Source organism: Wasmannia auropunctata, unplaced genomic scaffold (assembly GCF_000956235.1).
Source record: "Wasmannia auropunctata unplaced genomic scaffold, wasmannia.A_1.0 LD334175.1, whole genome shotgun sequence".
In the NCBI taxonomy this organism is placed as follows: Eukaryota; Metazoa; Arthropoda; class Insecta; order Hymenoptera; family Formicidae; genus Wasmannia; species Wasmannia auropunctata.
In genome coordinates, this window is record NW_012028715.1 from 1 (window position 1) to 22,218 (window position 22,218).

At 30.3% G+C, this 22,218-nt stretch overlaps 1 protein-coding gene across 3 annotated transcripts; it reads left to right on the forward strand.

Annotated features, from left to right (window-relative positions):
* Positions 1-1,435: 1,435 nt before the first annotated feature.
* LOC105459612 (calcium-binding mitochondrial carrier protein Aralar1) lies at positions 1,436-21,961 on the forward strand. 3 transcript variants are annotated; one of them, XM_011705781.1, is made up of 18 exons: positions 1,436-1,707; positions 11,162-11,218; positions 11,669-11,811; positions 12,091-12,206; positions 12,287-12,426; positions 12,784-12,930; positions 13,210-13,351; positions 13,624-13,717; positions 14,148-14,183; positions 14,625-14,715; positions 15,578-15,653; positions 16,377-16,495; positions 16,571-16,741; positions 17,036-17,176; positions 17,287-17,481; positions 17,571-17,673; positions 20,138-20,228; positions 20,976-21,961. In XM_011705781.1, exons 1-18 carry the CDS (start codon positions 1,666-1,668, stop codon positions 21,145-21,147), a joined length of 2,076 nt encoding a protein of 691 aa, XP_011704083.1. In that variant the 5' UTR covers positions 1,436-1,665; the 3' UTR covers positions 21,148-21,961. The 3 variants fall into 3 exon arrangements, with proteins under 3 accessions (XP_011704083.1, XP_011704085.1, XP_011704084.1); XM_011705782.1 differs by lacking the exon at positions 1,436-1,707 and adding an exon at positions 7,540-7,915; XM_011705783.1 differs by lacking the exon at positions 14,148-14,183.
* Positions 21,962-22,218: the final 257 nt, after the last annotated feature.

Genomic DNA, 22,218 nt, shown 5'->3' on the forward strand with positions numbered 1-22,218 from the left:
TGTGCTCTTCCGATAAATTTTTAAAAAAGTCCCCAGGGCGAACTAAGATAGCTACGACACTTTGATTTGTGGGAGGTGATAGAGGGGGTCGTCCTCTATCCATAAAAAATGCCACCTTGATAAAGTTCCTCTCCAATTACAATAACCCTTACAAATCATTTTTGGCGCTATTAGAAATTTTTAAGTTTCAAGAGGGATAGTTTATCGGCCGTAAGGGTGCCTTCCGAAACTTCAAACCAATCGGCCTTTTTTTCACCCGCTCTCGGCATGAATATGTTGTCGTGTGTCAAAGCGCAAATGTTACAAATCATTTTTGGCGCTGTTTGAAATTTTTAATCGGCATTAGGGGTTGTTTATTGGCCGTAAGGGTGCTTTCCGAAACATCAATCCAATCGGCCTTTTGTTCACAAGCTCTCGGCATGAATATGTTGTCGTGTTCCAAAGCGCAAATGTTACAAATCATTTTTGGCGCTGTTAGAAATCTTTAAGTGGCACTCGGGGTAGTTTATCGGCCGTAAGGGTGCCTTCCGAAACATCAATCCAATTGGCTTTTTTTTCACCGGCTATCGGCATGAATATGTTGTCGTGTGCCAAAGCGCAAATGTTACAAATCGTTTTTGACGCTGTTGGAATTCTTTATGTGACACTAGGGATTGTTTATTGGCCGTAAGGGTGATTTCCGACGCATCAATCCAATCGGCCTTTTTTCTACTTGCTCCTGGCATGTATATGTTGTCACGTGTTAAACCACAAATGCTACATATCATTTTTGGCTCTACTAGAATTTAAAAAAAAATGGCTCGAACGGTAGTTTAGTAGGCCTAAATATATTTATACGTAAAAAAACTACCGTTTGCGTAAGAAATCTTTTCTGGTTACATTTTTTATCTTAATCTCGTAATTAAATTATTGTTCAAAATACATCAAGAAGATTCTAAAAATGGCGTGGTATCTTTAGCCTGTTTTTAGATATATTTTGGACATTTCTGTTGTGGATAGAGACTGCTTTATAATTTAATTCTTTTATTATATCGTATTGTATATTTATAGTGATACTGCAATTTACAATAGTCTACATAATTTACAAGTCTAGATTGTTTACGTAGCAAAAAGACCTTATAAACATCATGTAGATTTCACGTAAATAATCCGTGTAAACGTAATCTTGAAATCTGCGGCATAACTCTGGATGTTGTCCCAATTCGAACCACATCCATTCTCTCCGCCTATGATTTTATCGACGGTGTCAGAAAATGATGTTGCCACGTTGTTCCCTTTCAAAAGTGGATGTAATGGCGGTAGTTTACAGGCTTCTCTCTGGTGGAGTAAACGAACGACATCTTCATAAACAAATGCACCCAGTATGATACAAGATGGCGCTATGTGTTCTACTGGTTATACGGTACCTGCTTCTGCTTGATATATCGCATTTAAAGCAAGTAAATGTTTCGCCGTGAAACAACGTTCAGCGATCTTGTTCCATCGGTCGCGTGTAGTTACCACCCTCGACAGTGCCTGTTAAACGTATGAGTGAAAATAGTGTATTCTTAACAGAATTATTCGTGATTTTGGCACCGTCTCTAATTTCTGTGGTGCTTCCGTTTCTCCTTCGAGGTCCGTTCATCATTCGTAACAGAAAGGTTCGAGGTAAACTTCTTCCTGGGAATGTTGAAGGATTCGCTTATCGTTCAAGCATCCTGCCAAGAGGTGGGTAAGTTTAGTTTATGATTTCTTTCATTACGAGTTAAAACGGATAAGTTGTATATATATGATTGTGCGTATGCAAATGCGTATGTTGCGAACACGTTTCTGTGTGCCTGTGGCTAAGAACGTAAAGGGTAGTTTCCTTGTTCTTTTTTACATCGCGGTTAAATATTTCTAAGAAATGCGTAAAGATTCATAATATTAAATGATACATATTTAAAACTATTTAAGAATTTATGGAATACCTAGTTTGTGTTTTCATCTGTTAGAATTGAAATTTATTTATTTGTATTTGTTGTATTTTATTTTTTTTATTTTTTCTTTTCAAAAGATGCAGGTTAAAGTATATGCTTTTTTTTTAATAGATAACATTTTGTCAAGTAAGCAAACGTATACATACATACGTACATATATATATATATAGTTTAGCGTATGTGTTCGTTTGTCCTTTAAATAACTTAAGCTGGAAAATTTCTTGAAACATAATAAATAAATAATTAAATAAAACATAACAATAACAAATAAGTAAAAATATTTTTATCTTATCTGTGATTTAAATTATAATAAATATTAATGTATATATTGTGTTTTGTTTTATGTTGGTGATGTATTATTGTAAATATCAGCTGTAAGATGTAATATTAAGAAACATTATTGTTTAATTTTGCACCCAATTTCTTGACTTGTTAAATACTTACGGCTTTTCGGAACTATGAAAAATAAACACTAGAAGCATGTGAAATCAACCAACAACTTCTGTTTCTTTTTTGGCTTATAAATTTACACCTGGACAATCGTATGCATTATGTGACGTTATGCTTTACGTTGTGGTTTAATGTGATGAAAAGGTGGAAACGGTCGTATGATATCTGCATCGTATTAGAACAAATATGGCAATGCGAATATCGATCCTAGCGTCTCTCGACGAGGCCGACTTGATTTCGAGGTCACCGGGACTGACAATCGGGAGCCGCAACCCTCACTCTCGATCTCGTTAATCCGTTTGACTTGTGCAGTGTACTTACGTCCTATGAATTACCAGTGACTACATTAAAATACATTTGTGCCTAAATATCCTAAATATGATGATGGGTTTTTATCAAATCGAATGTGATTTATAAATTTGCGGTATACAGATCAGTATGGATAATTTATTGATAGTTCAGTTTGAAGGTATCTTAAATTTTACAATATATTTTATTTGTAATAATTTATTTATTGCAGGCAAATCTCCAGATATCTTTTTAGACAAGTCCCCTTTTTTACAAGAAAATCGAAAATTTTTTAATTACACTTTATTATAATCTCTTGATGTTTTACAATAAAAGTCTTATTATAAATGGCCACGCTTTGAATGTTTTTTTACTTCTCTCAAAAATGGAAAAAGATTATAGATTCAAAATTTTATTTTGTTTTGAAATAACAAATACTTTTTTTCCTGCTGAGCAATGGTACTGCTGAGTTTTGCAAAAATATCTAATAGGAAATTTATAGATATTTTATCTTATAGAGTTATAAAACTTATAGATATCACTTCTATTTTATAAAAATTGTTGAAAATAATTTTTCACAACAATACTACATTTGAAATAAAATTCCTCCATATAATTAAATCTTTTACTATCATCTATAAAGTAATGTGACATTTATCGTAAAATTAATTGCTATTCATATATATGTTATTTATATTTTCTTTTAGTGTTCGAACATTCAACAGAAAATTACTTTTATAACGCAAGGAAAGGAAAGTAATTATATCACGTATCTTTGTGAATGTGCTACATACATCTAATTTATTTTCTACTATACTTAAATTGCATTAAATTCATGCAGTTGCGGGACTCCTGCAGAGTTCTAATATCAGTTAACCTCGATTTCTATACTAAATAAACTTTTAAATCTTATCACTGCTTTTGAAAGTCAAAAACTTTCGCATATGAACAACTGATCATTTGGTAGCAGAAAAAGTAACACACAAATGTAAATAATAGAAATTTTATTAATAACAATTATGTAACTTCCTGCAAAGCTTGAAATTTTAGTGGAACACTACACACTAAGCTCAAAATACTCAGGTGCTCGCGATATTTAAGACGTTCCAATTTTAAACTGTCTATTAATTCCCGAATTACATTACATAAGTTGTGTGCAGACAACAGGGCTCATTCACTAATTGCGTGCAATTTGCAAATATAAGTAGTCTTACAATCTCGATATATGTACCATTAGTGTTTTTAATTGTGCTTATTAAGACGAAATTTAAATGTATCATATACATTAGCATTTCAATATCAATGATTTCAGTATTAACAATATATATAATTAACAATTCATATAACATATTGCAAAATATTACGAAAGAAATGTTGAACATTTTCTTTTTCAATTTTGGTTTTATTTTAGTCTTATAACCATTTCATTATTGAAATATTATTCCATTGGTCTTATATAATCGTTTCATTATTGGAACAAAATTTTGATAACGCTTTGATTTTTTCTGATTAAAATAAACAGTAATGATTATATTTAGCACATTGGTTTTACAAATACATTTGTTTTGTACGATATCGCATATTATTGCATTGAACGTAGGCCGAGTGACATATTAATATTCTCATTTCTCCATCTTACGATTTTATTTTTTCCCTCCTCTCGTGTCTCAGTCGGATGAAAATAGTATAGTAGAAACAGGCTAAGGCCGAGCGATCTGTATTGGTTAATTTTACAAATAAAAGGTAGAATGTAGAGAATTTAGAGAATTTTAGTCCCAAAAATAATTATTTAAAACTAGAATGCTTAAGAAACTTTTATTTTTTAAACTGAAATGTCAAAATCAATCATAATTATTCTTGTACATATAATTCCAATACTTATTTTATAGGTATAATTACAAACAGTTCTTAAATTGCAATTTATGTCGCAACATTTTAAACGTGCATCGTTTTTCTTATTCATACGTGAAGGATCTGTAATATTGCAATCACTAGATTAAATATTTTAATGAGGTATGATCGAAACGAAATATCACCTTATTTGTATACGTATGCATACTTTTGCATTCTACGAAAAATATCCATACTTGTGTGAGTTATGAGTACAACTGAATATATATCAGATATATCTATCTAAAATTTATTGAAAAATATTATTATTGCTAATAATTCTTTTGTGATTTTGCATATTTCTGAATTAACTTTATAATGTTGCTGATAACAAAAAAGAAATTTAGATAAAAATATACATTGATAAGAAAACTGATTTATTAATTGAAAAATATATTTAAGTACAAATAAATGATTGTTTATTTTTCTAAGAAGAAATTAGATTTATCTCATGTTTTTAAACATCTCTCTTATGTTTGTCTTCTTTCTTGCTATAGAGTATAGATGTTATCTTGATATACGCGTTTGCGAGAAAAATATTTTCTAGGTACTTGTCGTTTTGCTTTGTAACAATAGTTAATAATAAATAGAAATAAATAAGACAACAAGAGATCAAAACTTTTCACAATAACATTTAAATCTTTACTGTCATATTTATAATGCATAAACTCGATAAAAATGAATAGGCCAACTCGTATGCGCGTTTTTCGCACAAGTTACTAGTACATATAGTACAAAGCTATGAAACCCACCAAACAATATAATCCATATTTTCTATGATATTAAATGATGAAAACGAGTATTGAATCACACTAAAATGAGAAAAAATTCAAAATAGACTCGCAATTAATCATTCTCTACTGATTATTTAATCTCACTTATGTATTATAGTCACTAGTAGGTTCGCCTCTACCATGACATACTGTAATCTAGGTTGTTATATCTAGTCTTCCTAGACAATTTTGCGGTCATTTAAACAGGTCGAGGAACCTACGGGGCTGGTGCCACAGACCACCTCTCTCTCTCTCTCACGACAGTTGCATCGCGAGCTTTTCGCGACGAATCGCTTCTGGGTTAATTCAGTAAGATCTAGACAGTGATTCAAGTAACTCAACTGATTTGAGGGGGGATGATCATTTTTTCGTTATTATACATCGTATAATTAAAATACGATTAGTGATCTATTAATAAGTGACAACGGTCTGGTGCCTTTAAATGTTGCTTCGATGAATTTAAATTTACGATGTTGCTTTTGTCACAATTATACAGCAAAGTTACTACATCAAGATAGTGATTGACGAGTATTCGAGTATGATTCGAGTTATCTGAACATATATACTTACTTAATCTTTCGATATTAAATAGGTTTTTCAAAATTACAAAATTTCTATCTTATCATCTAGTGTCATTGCATCCTCTAAAGTTAACGACAACTTTGAATGTTCTGACCCTATTGTTAGTTTAAATTTCGGGTTGTTTGTTTTAAAGAAATGTCTAATCTCGTCTGTAATACGATAGTGACTTATAAGCGATTATTTGGAGTGATGTTACATGCCATATTTTCCAAGTTAAAGAGAAAAATTGAAGTATTACGTACATTTTTTATGACGTATAATTTATCAGTTTTAGATCTCTATTTTTTTTATTTAAGAACAATGTCATTGTTTCTATAATTTTATTTCTTATATTTATAATTACAATAACTGCAGTATTGTATGCGTGACAAACGCAAAAGACGTATGTGAAAAATTATCTTTTGATAAACATACTTATGTATATATAGTTTTAAAGTGGAGTATGTTTGATATAAAAATATTTCCAAAAAAGCAATAATTTAATTGTATATATACAATTAAATTGTTGCTTTTTTGGAATATATATATATATATATGAAGGGAAAAAAGATGATGCAGAAGAAGAAGAATGGAGAAACCAACGAGGTCTGCACACATTTTCATTAGTCCTATATTATATTATTTAATTGAACATTTCAATTAATTGTTAATTAATTGTTAGAAGAAAGGTAACGAAAATAGAAAAATATATGTTACTTAAAATTATTATCCTTATTACTATCATATTGTTCTATGTGGACCTTGGCTTTCTTATTGGTTTCGTTACAGTTACAATTTTCGTAGGAATTGTGTATTTTCAGGATCAGTTGTAATCTTCTTCCTCTCTTTGCAATTTTCGTTACTTTGGAGGACTGGATTTATTTTGAAGTTTGCTTATTGTTATTATTTAAAAATTTTTATTCTCAAGAGACGACAGCGATTTATCCTTAGTTAATCTTAAAATTAAATTTACGTTTTGTGTACTTTTGTTTCTATCATATGGAATATTATCCCATTAAAAATTTTTAGTGTCATATGTATGAGATAATTATGATTTTTGCATCAAATCTTTTAGATGGATTTAATAAACAGTAACTAATAACTAATAAGAAATAACTTGAGCACTGCTATCAGCAACATCTCCCCAAGTTATTGAAAATAATATCTAATAATATATAAATCTCTCTATGCAATCTTCTCGAAGAAGATCGCTAATGGAATTTATTGGAATTTCTTACGTCTCTACGTTCCTTAAAATAATAAAACAAAATAAATAACAAGAAATATACAAAGTGTCTTTCCTTATTTAAGTTAAGTAGAACTTGAAAAATTTTGTGCGCGGTATATGTTTTTTTTTTTAAATTAATACAAACGTTGAATTGTTGAATTGAAACGCGCACAAATTTTAATAATATAAGTGTAGAAGGAAACTGCATTATTTGCAATTAATTTCACGTGCACTTTTATATCGAGATAACGTGCATTCCCCACCCATTTCTCTTAGAAATACATTAACATACTAAAAAATAAGAGATATCAATCCAGCATGGAACAACGAGCGAGAACGAGACATAAGAGACAAAATCAACGAAGAGGGGATAGAAATGTCCATCTCCTCTCTCCCGTATCAGCGCTCAGCAGTTAACATTCAGTCTCCTCGTGACTACTGACGTTTGTGTAGTATAATCGCGTCCCTCATATCACAATCGGTGCTGTCGCATTCTCGTTACTCGTTGCTTCTGCATGGCACATGTACATACGTTTTAACGCATGCTAAAGCATTTGAGATAATTGAGATACCTGCAGCAAACAAGTGTGTAGTACGTGCACGTGTGCTTGCGCGCGTACCAACTTTTTCACTGTACGTAACCTCGCCTCGCCCGATGTTGTCTCTGGCCGGCCATCGTCGATAACGAACAAGTGGAGTTTCAGTTTAACTTATTGTTAAGCAGCAGCAGCAACGGCAATAGCAGTAGCAATATGCCGACTACGAGAGTACGTGTGTTTGTTTAAAGAAGATAATCGTTACCTCGGTTTTAAAACATACGTAATGTTGAACAGCGGTAAATTAAGTACAAGGCGAGAAAAGGACTCATTTCGATCTTTCTGCTTTAATTTTTTCAAACGTTATCTCTATTGATGTATTATGTACGCGGGATGTTTCTAATTTGATCGTCAGAAATATTATTTCCGTTGATATTTGTAGTACGGGAAAAATATGTGTAAGAAATTTATTTGGTCTATATTATAATTTTTCCTTATTTATTTTCTATGTATCATATACAGCTAGTATGTGTGGCAACAGAGATATTCAAATACAAATGATCAAATTAAGCAAATATTAATGATATTAAAGAGTATAATTTTTTTCGTACTACGCAAATTTCTTATAATCTTTTAAATTTGTTACAAATTTTCAAGTACAAGTATAAATATGTGTAATACCAGCCCTTCGATTGCAAATTTGCTTTCTTAATTCCAAAATGAACATGAGCTATTATATCGTGTAATTGAGTTACGATTGACGTCACGATTACATTTTAATTACGGAACATGCCTGAATTTTATACGAACAGTAAAACTAAAGAGGATCGAAACAGTTGTAGCGTTCTTGCAATCATTGTGTCAACAATCATAATTGACTTAAATATTATATTAAATTTACGCTTTGATTTTAATCGGTTTTTTTTCTCTATGGTGCTTTTAATATTGAATGATTTTGTGTCTTCGGTTCTTCTGTCAATGTTGCATGCTCTTGATTTCCAAATCTTCCATCAAGAAGGAAGAAGAGAAGGCAGGCGACCTCATGTACAGATAGGTTATCGTTTTTATTACGTTGGCAAACCCACGTGATGCTCACGCAACTCCTGCATTGGTCGTTCATTATCTTTTTCTATATCACAAATTCTCAAACGTCTTACATAAATCATATGTAGTACACGTGTACTACATATAAAGGTAGCTAAAATCGCAAAGTGCAACTCGGGACACACATGAACAGTTCTACGATAAATTACAGACAAAAAGCAGGTTTTCAAAATTTTTTAGTAAATTTTCTTAATTGTCATCTTTTTCGCGCTATTTTTTAATGATGATTGTACGTAAAATGATTGCGACTTTTAATATCTACAGTCGTGCATTACTTCAAGAGGAAATTTATATCAGGAAATTTAATATTTCTATTTTTGATTAATAATACTAATATAAATAATGAAAAATTTCCTACATACAAATGTGTGTGCTATATACAAATATCTAGCACATGAGGAATAATTATTTAATAAAAATAATACACAACATCACACACACACCACACACACACACACACACACACACACACACACACACACACACAATGAAAATCCGTTTTATCTATATGTGAAATAAAGTATTTTCTACAATGAATCATTTATTCGTAAAAGAGACAGCTTTTTTAAATTTAATTTTGCAACATCTTTTTGAGATCGCTTATTAAATATATTAGCTGTACAAAGATTACCAATTATAAATAGTTTATTATTAATAATAAGATTGGAAAAGTACAAATTTATACGCGAATAAAAATTGCGTAAAAAATATTTTTAATATAATTTAATTTGTTCTTAAAAGAAAATCAATTTCGAAGTTCTAAAAATGAATAAGTATTTAAGCTCGGTTATCTTCTTTTTTATGAATGCATATTATAATTGAATAACGTATCTTAACAAAGACTTTTTGAAAGTCTCTTTGTTTTAGTCTATTGAAATTCCCGATTTACAACTAATTATATTTAGTTGTTTTTAATCTTTATTAGTCCAAAAAATTAAAATAAAATATATAATTTGTTTATCGGATATGCATATAATTCCGCCTGTCGCTTTTTGAATACGCGGGAATTTTTTCTGTTTGTTCTTATTACATTAACTGACAATTACAACAACAGTTTCTATGTTGTATGTAACAACAAGAAATACCCATAAAGTATAGTAACAAACTAAACATTTATAAAATATTACATTATCTTCATTTTAAATAGAAAATATTACATACATTTTTATTTTGCAAAAATGGAAGGAAAAGACAGATAGATTTTTAAATGTTATTTATAATCGAAAATGACTCTTTGGACAAAAAGTTTTATATTTAGTTTTTACATAGACTCGCTCTCTTTTCATTTATACCTATTTATACTATTTACAACGAGGAGCATTCTTTTTATTATGCGTATCTACCTTGAAAAATTATCTATCCGCAAAGCAAATGTATTAATGACGTCTCTGATGTGATTATATTAAATACTCCAAGCATTAATATTTTTTTTTATATATTATCAATTGCTAATTGCCAGAGTTGCTTTTATATATATATATATATTTACATTTACATTTTTATACATTTTTTTAGTAGTAGTTGACTCCTTGGAATTATTCAATATATATAATACATACATACATAAATTTTGAATAATTCCAAAGGGTCACACAAATTACTACTAAAAAAATGTACAGTGATTGCTAATTATGGCAATACAACATACTTTATTGCTAGCATTGCTATTGTATTGCTAGTATTGTTTTCATGTCAGTAATACTGCGATCTATTACTTCATGTACTGCCTATTGCGCACAATATTGTCAAATATTGCTAATGTATTGCTAGTATTGTACTGCCTTAATATATTTTTAAAGAAGTGTTTAATATAGTGATTGATCTCTCGAATAATTCTCATGCTTTGCAAACGATATTAAAACAAAAATTAATTAGAGAGCGAAGGAGAAAAAAGAGATTACAAAACCGATCTTAGGTATACAAAATGTTTACCTTAAAAAAAATTTGATCTTTACTGTGTAATTTATTCAGTACTATTTATAATGAACGACGAAAACTTTTTATACAATTGTATCAATTGTGTTAATTTAATAATACTATCGGCTCTTTCTTTCTTATAGTATATAGTTTTGCGCGATTGGCTAATCATCTGTCCGCTTTAAATTCTGCGATTACTGAAACTTCTACAATAATAGCCGGAATAGCAACATTCTATAAAAGCCCTTCTAAGGATGATGGGACTATATACATATATTATACAATTTTATATTTTTAAAACATATACATATTTTAAACAACAAGAAACATTAAATATTGATACATATATTATACATATATTATACAATTTTATACTTTTAAAACATATACATATTTTAAACAATAACAAGAAACATTAAATATTGATATATTCATTCTTTATATGTCGTATTACAGGGTTCCGGATATTTAAAGCGTGCAAATACAGAACGCCTCCATGAAATTTTTAACCAGGTAAATAAACAGAAAGTGCTTGAAATTATTAGAAATATTCTTAAACTTTCAGTGTTATTTTTACAAAAATACATATAATTTTTAATAATTTAAAAAATTGCTTTTATTTTTTATTAAATATTTCTTCTTTTTCTCTCATTTTATGCGCATTTCTCCGACAATGAGCATATTTTGTCGTTCTAGTTTTGAAAAAGTATATTAAATTTATTGAAAATCTAATATATATTTACAACATTTTTACATTATTAAAATTCAATTTGTGATATAATTTTTTCTTCGTGATATAATTTGTGATATAATTTTTTTATCCTTATTTTTGGGGATTTTTTTTTTAAACTTTTGCATGGAATTAACTTTTTGATTACTTGTAATAAACTTTTTAAACTGTTATTAATATCTGCAAATATACATATAGTAATTCTTTCTTTTTTTTTGTGTGTGAAATTATAGTACGCCTCGCAGGAAAAAAATGGCGAGAGATTCATGACTGCGTCTGACTTCGTTCGCAGTTATCTTGGTCTTTACACAGATGCCGATTATAATCCCGATTCTGTCAATTTACTTGCTGGTATCGTCGATACCAGCAAAGATGGGTAAGTTTACTGACAGCGTGTTTAAAAAAGATCACGTTGTTGTTCATTGTATAATATCTTTTAAATGTTATGAATTAGATAATACAAATATCATTTTTTTTCTTAAAATTCCGCAAGTCTTGAAAAAGTTTTCTGTATTTTGTGCGTGCGCGCGCGCGCGTGTGTGTGTGTGTGGTGTGTGTGTGTGTGTGTTTATAAAGAAATTATAGCTAATTTATGAAACAGCATTTCATAAGAACATTTTTTACAATGGAGAAATTTATTTTAACATTGTTTCAGACTCATATCATTTGCCGAATTTCAAGCATTTGAAGGTCTTCTCTGTGTACCAGATGCTCTATATAAAACAGCTTTTCAACTCTTTGATACTAATGGAAATGGAATGGTTGCATTTGGTAAGGACGACGGAAATATTGTTTCTCTTTTTGAAATAATTTATGTGTCTTTTATATGGATGTATATTGTCAATTTACAGACGAGTTCGCTGAGGTGATGCAGAAAACTGTACTGCATCAGAAGATGCCCTTTAATATGGACAGCAGTTTTATCAAACTCTACTTTGGAAAGGATAAGAAAAGACTGATCAGCTATGCAGAGTTTAGTCAGTTTTTGCATGTAAGTATCATATTGTATTGCGCTGCGCTTGATTGCGGATTTGCTTGTTATTTTTGTTTAGGAAATAAGCCAAGTGTGTCGTAACGAATGACAATGATTATGAAATACGTATACATACGTATATAGTGCTGTACGTTTATTTTGTCTTTCACAGTGACATATAATATACATATATACAACTCAACTGAGGTATCTCGAAAAGTCATAAAGTGACGCTTCTTATTTCAAAATATTTTTCATATGTTTTACGAAAAAATTTGTTTCCTTATATATAAAATAATAATAATTTTAAGATAACGATTACAAATTGATTTGATTGAAGCTAAGGTAATTTTTACTAATAATGCTTGTCTTTAGGATTTTCATGAAGAATATGCAACCGAAGCCTTTAAGAAATTTGATAAGGATGGCGCGGGTTTCATTTCTGCGTTAGATTTTCAAGACATCATGCTCAGTATTAAGAGTCACTTACTCACAAGAGATGTAAAGGATAATCTAATTGCTGTAAGTATTATTTGGATTATCTAGAATATTTAGAAGATTTTGTAACTTGACAACTGAATTTTTTTATACTACATTCTATAATTACAATATGTATGAAAATGTGGACAAATTATTTAAGTTATATATGTTTAATGTGTTTGTATGGAGCATTCGTTAATTGCAAGTTAATAATAATATTCAATTTTGAGTTATATTTTAATATAAGATAGTATTGAAACTTATTTAAACACTTGGCATGTGGTACTGAATTAATGAACTTCATTTTTATACATCACACAGGCAGTTGGTGCCGGTCAAAGCGGGCGAAAAGTCAGTTTTCCTTACTTTATGGCATTCAATTCTCTCTTAAATAATATGGAGCTTATTAAACGTATCTATTTAAATGCGACCAATGGTCATAGATACCAAGAAGTTACCAAAGGTAATGTATTCTAAATGAAAATGTGTAAATAGATATATATATATATATTGAATTTCTTTTTTCTTGCTGTTGATGTAGAAATTATGAGAAAACAAAAAAAATATGTTTAATTTTAATAATCAGTGTAGTAGTGAATATGTTTCATTAATCAACAGCACTTTTACGCTTAATTTTCATCCATACATATTTAGTATGCAAATATCTATAGATCAATTAAATAGATATTTAATAGATTTTATTATTTAATATTAATTAATATTTTTTTATGATAGAGGAATTTCTTTATTCTGCACAAATGATGTCCCAGATAACCCCCTTGGAAGTGGACATTTTGTTTCATCTTTGCGATTTACTTCATCAAACTGGGTGAGTATTTCCGATTTGACTTTGAAATCGACAATAGAATTTTTCTGTTTGTTAATTGATTGAGGAAATATTACATGGAATGGAGCAGTCGCTTTAACATTGATCTCTTAACAAAATGTTAAGAGAGTTTATTAATTAAAGAGCTATTCAAGAGCTCTGGTCAACAAGACAAATACATAAAGAAAATAAGTCACGTAAAACTATTGTTGCACCATCAAGCACATCGTCATCATCCAAATCAATCAAGTATGTCTCGTTCTTGGCAATGAAAGTTGACACTATTTTACAGAGCAGTTCATTCCTAATAGCCAAACTCACTATATGTATCTACAATGCCTAACTATATATTATTGTCTAATATTTAAATAATATTGAGACATATTTCGTATATTGAAAACATTTATTTACGTGTTTACGCTGCCTGGATCAGACCTACGGAAGATGACGAAGCAGATTCGTGGCTTGGGTGCGTCTTTGTATTACAGACCATCACGTGTTATGAATATATCCTATGTGTATGTATGAGCGGACGCGTACGCGCGCACACATACACGCACACACGCATGCACGCTCGCGCGCGCGCATGTGTATATGTGTATACTATACATGTGTTTTTTAACAATACTTTTATCCTCATCTACTTTCTTCAATATCTGTCTTAGAACGGTGGTAATACAAATATTTACACGCCATGAGCATACTAATCGATTCTTTATCCTGTATTAAGACAGATACGATCTAAGGATACATGATGAATAATATTCAGGGGCAGGGCTCTATTTATAATAAATAGTACTGCTTCAAACAGCGCTATACCTTCTTTTATCTGTACTTGTAGCCTTCTTTTCATATGCTTTGTTGCTACAACTATATATATGTACTGAGCTGGCATCATTCCTTGTTTCAGAAAAATTGTATACAATGACCTTGTGGCTATTACACCCGAGCAATATTTCAAACAAATTACAAAGCGTATTGCCGGGATTAAAGCAGTATCGGTATGTATCAGAGATTTCTTAAATTAAAGACATCAATCAAACATTCTTGAAAGCACTGTTTAAAGTCTACTTTAATCGATCTACGAATTTGTGTCAGAATTCAAAAATTTTAAAATTTTATTTATAATTTTATGTGTGTCGCACAGTACATTTAAAGGATTAGAAATAGATACACATATGGGTATATAAAATTTATTAAAATATATTTATATGTATGTAATTATATGTATATTTCAATACATAGATACATGAAATTATCAGTAAAGTTTTGTTTTGAAATCCAAAACACAAATTATAGGCCGTCTACAGAAAACTAAAAGAAATATTTAATATTTCTTTTAAACATTTAATGTTTATACCAGTAAGACACCGAATAATATGTTGAAAACTTCGTACTAAATGGTATATCTTCGATTGGACTAGCTACATAACTAATAGAACGTACATTCGAGCATACACACGTTTTTATGTCAGACTCAATTCATTCGCAAACCAACGAATAAATTATGAACTAGTTTTACATTGACTTTAGACTCGTGTCTATTTACACCTTCAACACTTAATGTTTAATGTTTGAATATTGACTGGATTATATTACCTTATTAACGACGAGAATTGTGTCATGTCTACGTGTCCACATGTTAAAATGGATTATGGATGTGATTGGTAATTAATAATTTTGAATTGAATATTAGCGGATAATATGAAGGCTCCTAATTAAGTCGTCGAACGTTTCACACATTAAATTTTAATAAATATACATTATTATTTAGTACTTTCTCGCTCGTTCTGTATTGGTCTTGAATCGTTCCTTATTAAATATCTAATTATTTAATTTAATAAGGTAAATATTACTTTACAGAGTCCAGATGAACGTGGTGTTTTGGTACAAATACTCGAAAGTGTGTATCGATTTGCGCTTGGTTCCATCGGTGGAGGTTCGTACATAAGAATATTTTTTTATTCAAAGTTATATTGTATAAATACACTATTTGAAGCTTGATAGTGTTTTATTTTTATTATTATTATCATTATCATGTCTATCATCATTATCATTACACTATAACGAAGTATAATAAATATGAGAATAGAAAAAAGGAAAAGTATCTGTCGTTTGTTTAAAAAATTATTTTTGTTATATCATCTTCAAGTTGAGAAAAATTCAATTCTGCGGATTCTACTAATTAACACTTGAATATATGTCGCTTGTTATTTCCTAGTCTTCTAAGCATCTGAAAATGTAAAATTAAGAATTTATATGTGTTAATAGAGATGATCGAAATTTGATACATGCAATTTCAAATAAAAAATATTTTTATCAAGTGATATATTCTTTTTGAAAGATCTAATAATTGAAGTCCATTTATATTAATGTATTATCAATTACATTGATACTGACTTTATTTGTATATTATTCGTCTAATCTTTTTTTTCCACATACAAAGTTATCGATATTATAAAATGATTACGCGCACGCAAATGATAAGGAGTTAAACCAAATTTCTTTGATATAGAACATATGTGCGGTTCTACATTTTTCAGTATTAATTGTAAGAAGAAGAAAAGTATACATTTAGGCGTTTTTAGACGAATATTCATTTAATATTAGAATTTTAATAATAATTCATTAAAGAAACAAAGATATTTTATTTTTTCCTTAGCTGTTGGTGCTACAGCTGTATATCCTATCGACTTGGTGAAGACTAGAATGCAGAATCAGAGGACTGGATCTTTTATAGGCGAGCTGATGTATAGAAATAGCTTTGATTGTTGTAAAAAGGTTGGAATTGAAAAGTCTCACCATGTAACACTCTCTGCATTGTTAATCATGAAGCTGGTCTTTTGCGTTTGACAGGTGATTCGGCATGAAGGTTTTTTCGGTCTTTATCGAGGTCTGATGCCTCAGTTAATGGGTGTAGCCCCAGAAAAGGCTATTAAACTTACAGTTAACGATTTTGTCAGGGATAAGTTTATGGATAAAAATGGAAATTTACCGCTATATGGAGAAATTGTATCTGGCGCCTGTGTAAGTTCTTGATCCTTTTTCGTATTTTTACTACTTTTCAACTTTACTACTTTTTCGATTGAACGCGATTAAATGTGAATCGCCATTTAAAACAATCAAAATAGGTTGAATGAGCAAGACTAAATATAATAGACAAAAAAGCATGTAATTATTGTTTTCTTTGTGATAATAACGCAATAAGATAACGCAGCGACTTGGATACTCTTATAGCATTATATTCCTATCGCACTAAATTTCACTAATTGAAGACCAGAGAAACGTAAACTGTACAAACAAGGCTGATTTTTTTTGTAGGCTGGAGGATCGCAGGTCATATTCACTAATCCTTTGGAGATAGTAAAAATTCGGCTACAAGTAGCTGGCGAGATTGCAGGAGGATCAAAAGTTAAAGCGTGGACCGTTGTCAAGGAATTAGGTCTTTTTGGATTGTACAAAGTGAGTAATTAAGTGCAGGACAATAATCATAATGCCGACTCATATTGTCTTTCCCGTATATCTGCACTTACACAAGCCAGGATGTGACACTGATTTGAATTTTGTTATAGGGTGCTAGAGCCTGCTTTTTGCGAGATGTGCCATTTAGCGCAATTTATTTCCCCATGTATGCTCACACGAAAGCGCGATTGGCCGATGAAGGGGGTTATAATACGCCATTGTCACTTCTTTTTTCCGGCGCGATCGCCGGTGTACCTGCAGCAGCGCTGGTCACTCCTGCGGATGTGATAAAGACGAGATTGCAGGTACATTTCTCACTCGCGCTAATTACTGCCGCGGTACCAAAAATTACCATTCTTATGATAATTTGGTGGTTGTCACGCGTTCATTTCAGGTCGTAGCTAGAGAAGGTCAAACTACGTACAACGGATTGTTAGATTGTGCGAGGAAAATATACAGAGAAGAAGGTGCCAGGGCATTCTGGAAGGGCGCGACAGGTATATTATTTTACTATATATTTGATTGACAAAAATAAGGCTCTTGAAACAATTATTAATATTTCCTGCATGCACATTGGCAAGTCTTTAAAAAATTTACAAACGCTACTATATCGTACTTTATATATCAGCAAGATGATGAAAAGATGATGATCAGTAAGATGTTGCAAAAGAAATAAGTAAACTAAGTACATAATATAACAATATTTCTTGTCTCTTCTTCTTTTTACCATAAATGATTGATTGATGATGAAGATATTTTCCCTGTTTCAAGTTAAATATCTATAGTTATCTTTTTGAAAAGAATAATTAAATCGGTTATAATTTATTTATTCCTAATAAGGTGTAAAGTAAAATGAGGTTCTCATGGTTTTTCCGTTATAATTTTAAAAGTATCATTTAGTAATATATTTTGCTTTGGTCGATTGCATGCGCGGGGAATCAACCCTGCTGCATCTTTCAATCTTATTTCCTCCCCCATATGACCCGGCGATTTACTTATCAGTAAGTACTTGGTTTTCGTCTTCCTTTTATTTACGTTTTCTCCCAATCTACAATAAACATACTTACCCTTTGTATTCAGAATGTTTATCAAATCTAACGTGTCCTAAAACATCATATTTACATATATTCGGGTTATAATTTTGAAAGTGCAGGTCAATAAAGGAATTATCTTTTTAGGACATACAATATGCGTGTATTTCTGTACACCATGTAACAATGTAAAAATAATTCTTTTTATGTACGAAAAAATCGATTTGTCCGTAAAAGTGGAGACGAAATCTATAAACGTGCGTTTCGTCTCACGTGGGTTCAAGTTATTTATGCATAAGATTTGTATGCACATTTCAAGTTTAGAAGAGGTCATTTCAATCGCGGTTCAAGATCAAATTTTGCAATTGTCTGAAAAGTCAAAATGATATATTTCCATATAAAATGGTTCACTGTTTGGTGTCTGAAAGTGACAAAATTAAAGCAATTGGTACTGAAAAAAATGCATTTTTAATAAAAAAAAATTGCTCTATTGTTTCCGTCCTCTAGTTATCATATCTTTTTTATTATCATTATTTAACAAAGAAAATCGTAGAAAAGCCAAAAAAGAGAGAAATTTAAGCGATTTTCGACTAAAAATGTATTTTTTCACTATTTTACTCTGTTTCGATCGTTTTAATTGTATCATTTTCAGTGACTAATTTTACATGGAAATACATTATCAGACAATCGAAAATTTTCATCTTGTATCGCGATCAAAGTGACCTCCTTTAAACTTTAAATGTGCACATAAAACGCAAATAACTTGATCTCACAGAACAGAACGCTAGTCCGTTCATCTCTACTTTTTTTAAGGACATACTTATCGATTTTTTCAATGCAAAAAAATTTTTTTTATTAATCGATGTGTTTATACAACTACTTCAAAATTTTTATATCTTCATCGAAAATAGTAGCAATACAATCTTATTAATTATATTTATAATATACACTTCTCAAAAAGAGTTAATATATAAATTTTTCTTCACACCGCTTAACACCGCTAAAAATATTTACAAAAACAAAATCATGAATGGTTATCAGAATCTTTATTTATGTAGATAACTTAACTTAATTGAATAAATAATAATGTAATATTCCATGAATGAATTACGATATAATATTCTATAAATTATATTTACAGAAGACACATAAATTTCATTTACAGTTGCATTAATAATAATTATAATCGTTGACTTATTAATGCGCTGCATTATTAAGCTTTCATTTATTCAATTAAAACATATTGATAAATCCCACACAGTACACTTCATTCGAAAGATAAATATCGTTATTAGGACACAGGATATCCTTTGTACGTCCTGGAGATGTCTTTAGGACATTCCTTTGGAGGACTGTATTGTATGGGATATTTGTTCAAAAAAGGGCAATTGCCAATTTTGTTTCTCTGATCTTTCTCTTGTTGATTTATAAGAGTATGTGAAAAATATATAACATGTGAATATAGCATATGTAATTTTTGTAAGCTTTATTTTGCATCATGTTTTAAAGTCTGGATTTATTGATTTTTATTAATTAATATTTTCTCAACTTTATTGACTAGCATTTTCTCAACTGTAGTTAATATTTATTTACAGATATCTCATAAAATTAACTGCGCTATAAATAAAAATATTATCGCATTTGATATAAAATGGCAGAAATTAAAACTATATTATTACTATTTATAACTATTATCATCATTTTTTTAAATGTTTGTTCTATAGGTGTGTATTTGTTTTATCTGAAAAAAAAAACATAGTTATCCCCGCAACATGCTTGTTATCAAAGCGTCTTATCTTTATTTACACAAAGAATATGCAGCAGTGTACATTTAAAATAAATAACCTTTATTATATATATATATATATATATATATATATATATATAATTGTGTATATATTGAATATCACATGCTTTTCTATTTTTATAGCTCGAGTGTTCAGATCGTCACCTCAGTTTGGTGTCACTCTCTTTACGTACGAGTTGCTGCAAAGACTGTTTGTTGTCGATTTTGGAGGATCGTAAGTATTCAAGAAATATAAAAGTGCGCGCGTTGTGTGTATGTGTGTAAATTAGAAAATTACATGTGACTATATTATGCAACTAGGAATTAATATTTGTAAATTTATCGTTAATTAACGGCTATAATTAGCTAAATCGATTTAGTAGATGTTTATTCGAATTTTATATAATAATCATTATTGACCTTTAAGACGTCTCTTGACTAGTCACCATAGTGGAATCGTGACATTATCAGCGAGAAATGACACGTTAAAATTTCTTACATGCTATGTAAATAAAAATTTGGATGAAACAAAAAAATGAGATGGCTTTAAAACACTTGTAAAAATGGACGGAAACTATTCTTTTCCTCTCTGACAGTAAATAATTGTAAAAAGCACGAAGTGAAGGAAGCTGTTGAAAGGAGTGAAAAATATGCTTTTACATATAAAATTGAAAGATAACTACTTTCCAATCCATTTTTATGAATTTGATAAGTACGAAACACATGACATTTTCATAATTGAGCACATAAAAATGAAATGGCAAGACAAAATTTCACAAACCAATATGTATGCGATGAATGATCAGGAATTTCAAGCTTGATCAGAAAATTTATAATTTAGAATTATTAAAGTTTAGGATAGGAATCGATAGTGTGTGACTAATTATTATTGATATAAACTTTTAAAATTGCAAATTTCATTTGATATAAGATATTTACATTATAATTTATAAATCTGCAACAATATTTATATTGTTTACAGTCGACCTACTGGCTCGGAACAAAAGGTGCCTGCTATGGGAGTTGCAGATGAAATTCGATCAACAAACCCGGATCATATAGGCGGCTATCAAGTAGCTTTGCCCATCTTCACGGGTATAGAAACCAAGTTCGGTCTTTCCTTACCCAGGTTCCAAGCTGTTACCGGAAAGTAACAGTATTATTAGTAACTGTGCAAGAAAACAAGCTTGTAGCAATCCCTGCCATAAATAATCTACGAATATCATCAAACGCTGATTGCTTCACTGACTGTGTGTGAAGCGGATGTGATGCGTGTGAGCTTCATAAACTAGGAATTATGAATCCGCTCCATCTTCTCATCATTCATCTCGACCATTTCGCTATCATGTAAACTAATTGAAATCGGCATAAAAGAATCGGATCGTCGATTGATATTAACTTGATGCATACGACATAGGTGTATACATGATCATAAAATGTAACTTAGATCGATTGAGGATGAGTACAAAATCCGTTATTACGGAATGCCCAAGAACGCTCGTGATAGCTAAGTCGATGCAGTCAATTGACACAAGAACAAAACCGATGGCATTAAAACTATTTATTTTGATACTGTATAGATACGTCAAATTGATGCCATCTATATGTAATTATTGTACAATGCAAGAGAGAGAGAGAGAGAAAGTGTGTGTTGAGTGTGTGCGTGCGTACGTGCGTGTATGCGTGTGTGTAACTATCAACAATTTGTTATTGTTAACTTGAAATGTTTCTGGCGGTACGCGTATATAGTAACTAATTGAATGTATGTTTGTTAAATGGGAAACGGAGGATTAATACCAAGAAATGTGATGTTTTAGCGAGGGTTACAATCCGCGACATGTACGTACGTACTACGTATATAAAGCTCAGAATAACAAATTAGCCTCTATAATTACATTTATTATTTATCCAAATGCCTAGTTGTGTAATTTTTGTTCGATGAATAAAAAGCCGGTAAATTTGTTTTTATCATTTGTTTGTCATACACAGTTGCAAAATAATTGTTGATAAATAATATTCATATACATATATATCTATTAGCGAATCGAAAAAATGGAGAAAAGAAAAATACTATATTATTAATATTGTTATTATAAACATTTTTATCTATTAAAACTGTGCGTGCGTGCGTGTGTGTGTGTGTGTGTGTGTGTGCGTGTGTGTATGGGTGTGGGTGTGGGTGTTGCAGTAATATGTATTAAAATACAAACCATTTTTGACATTTT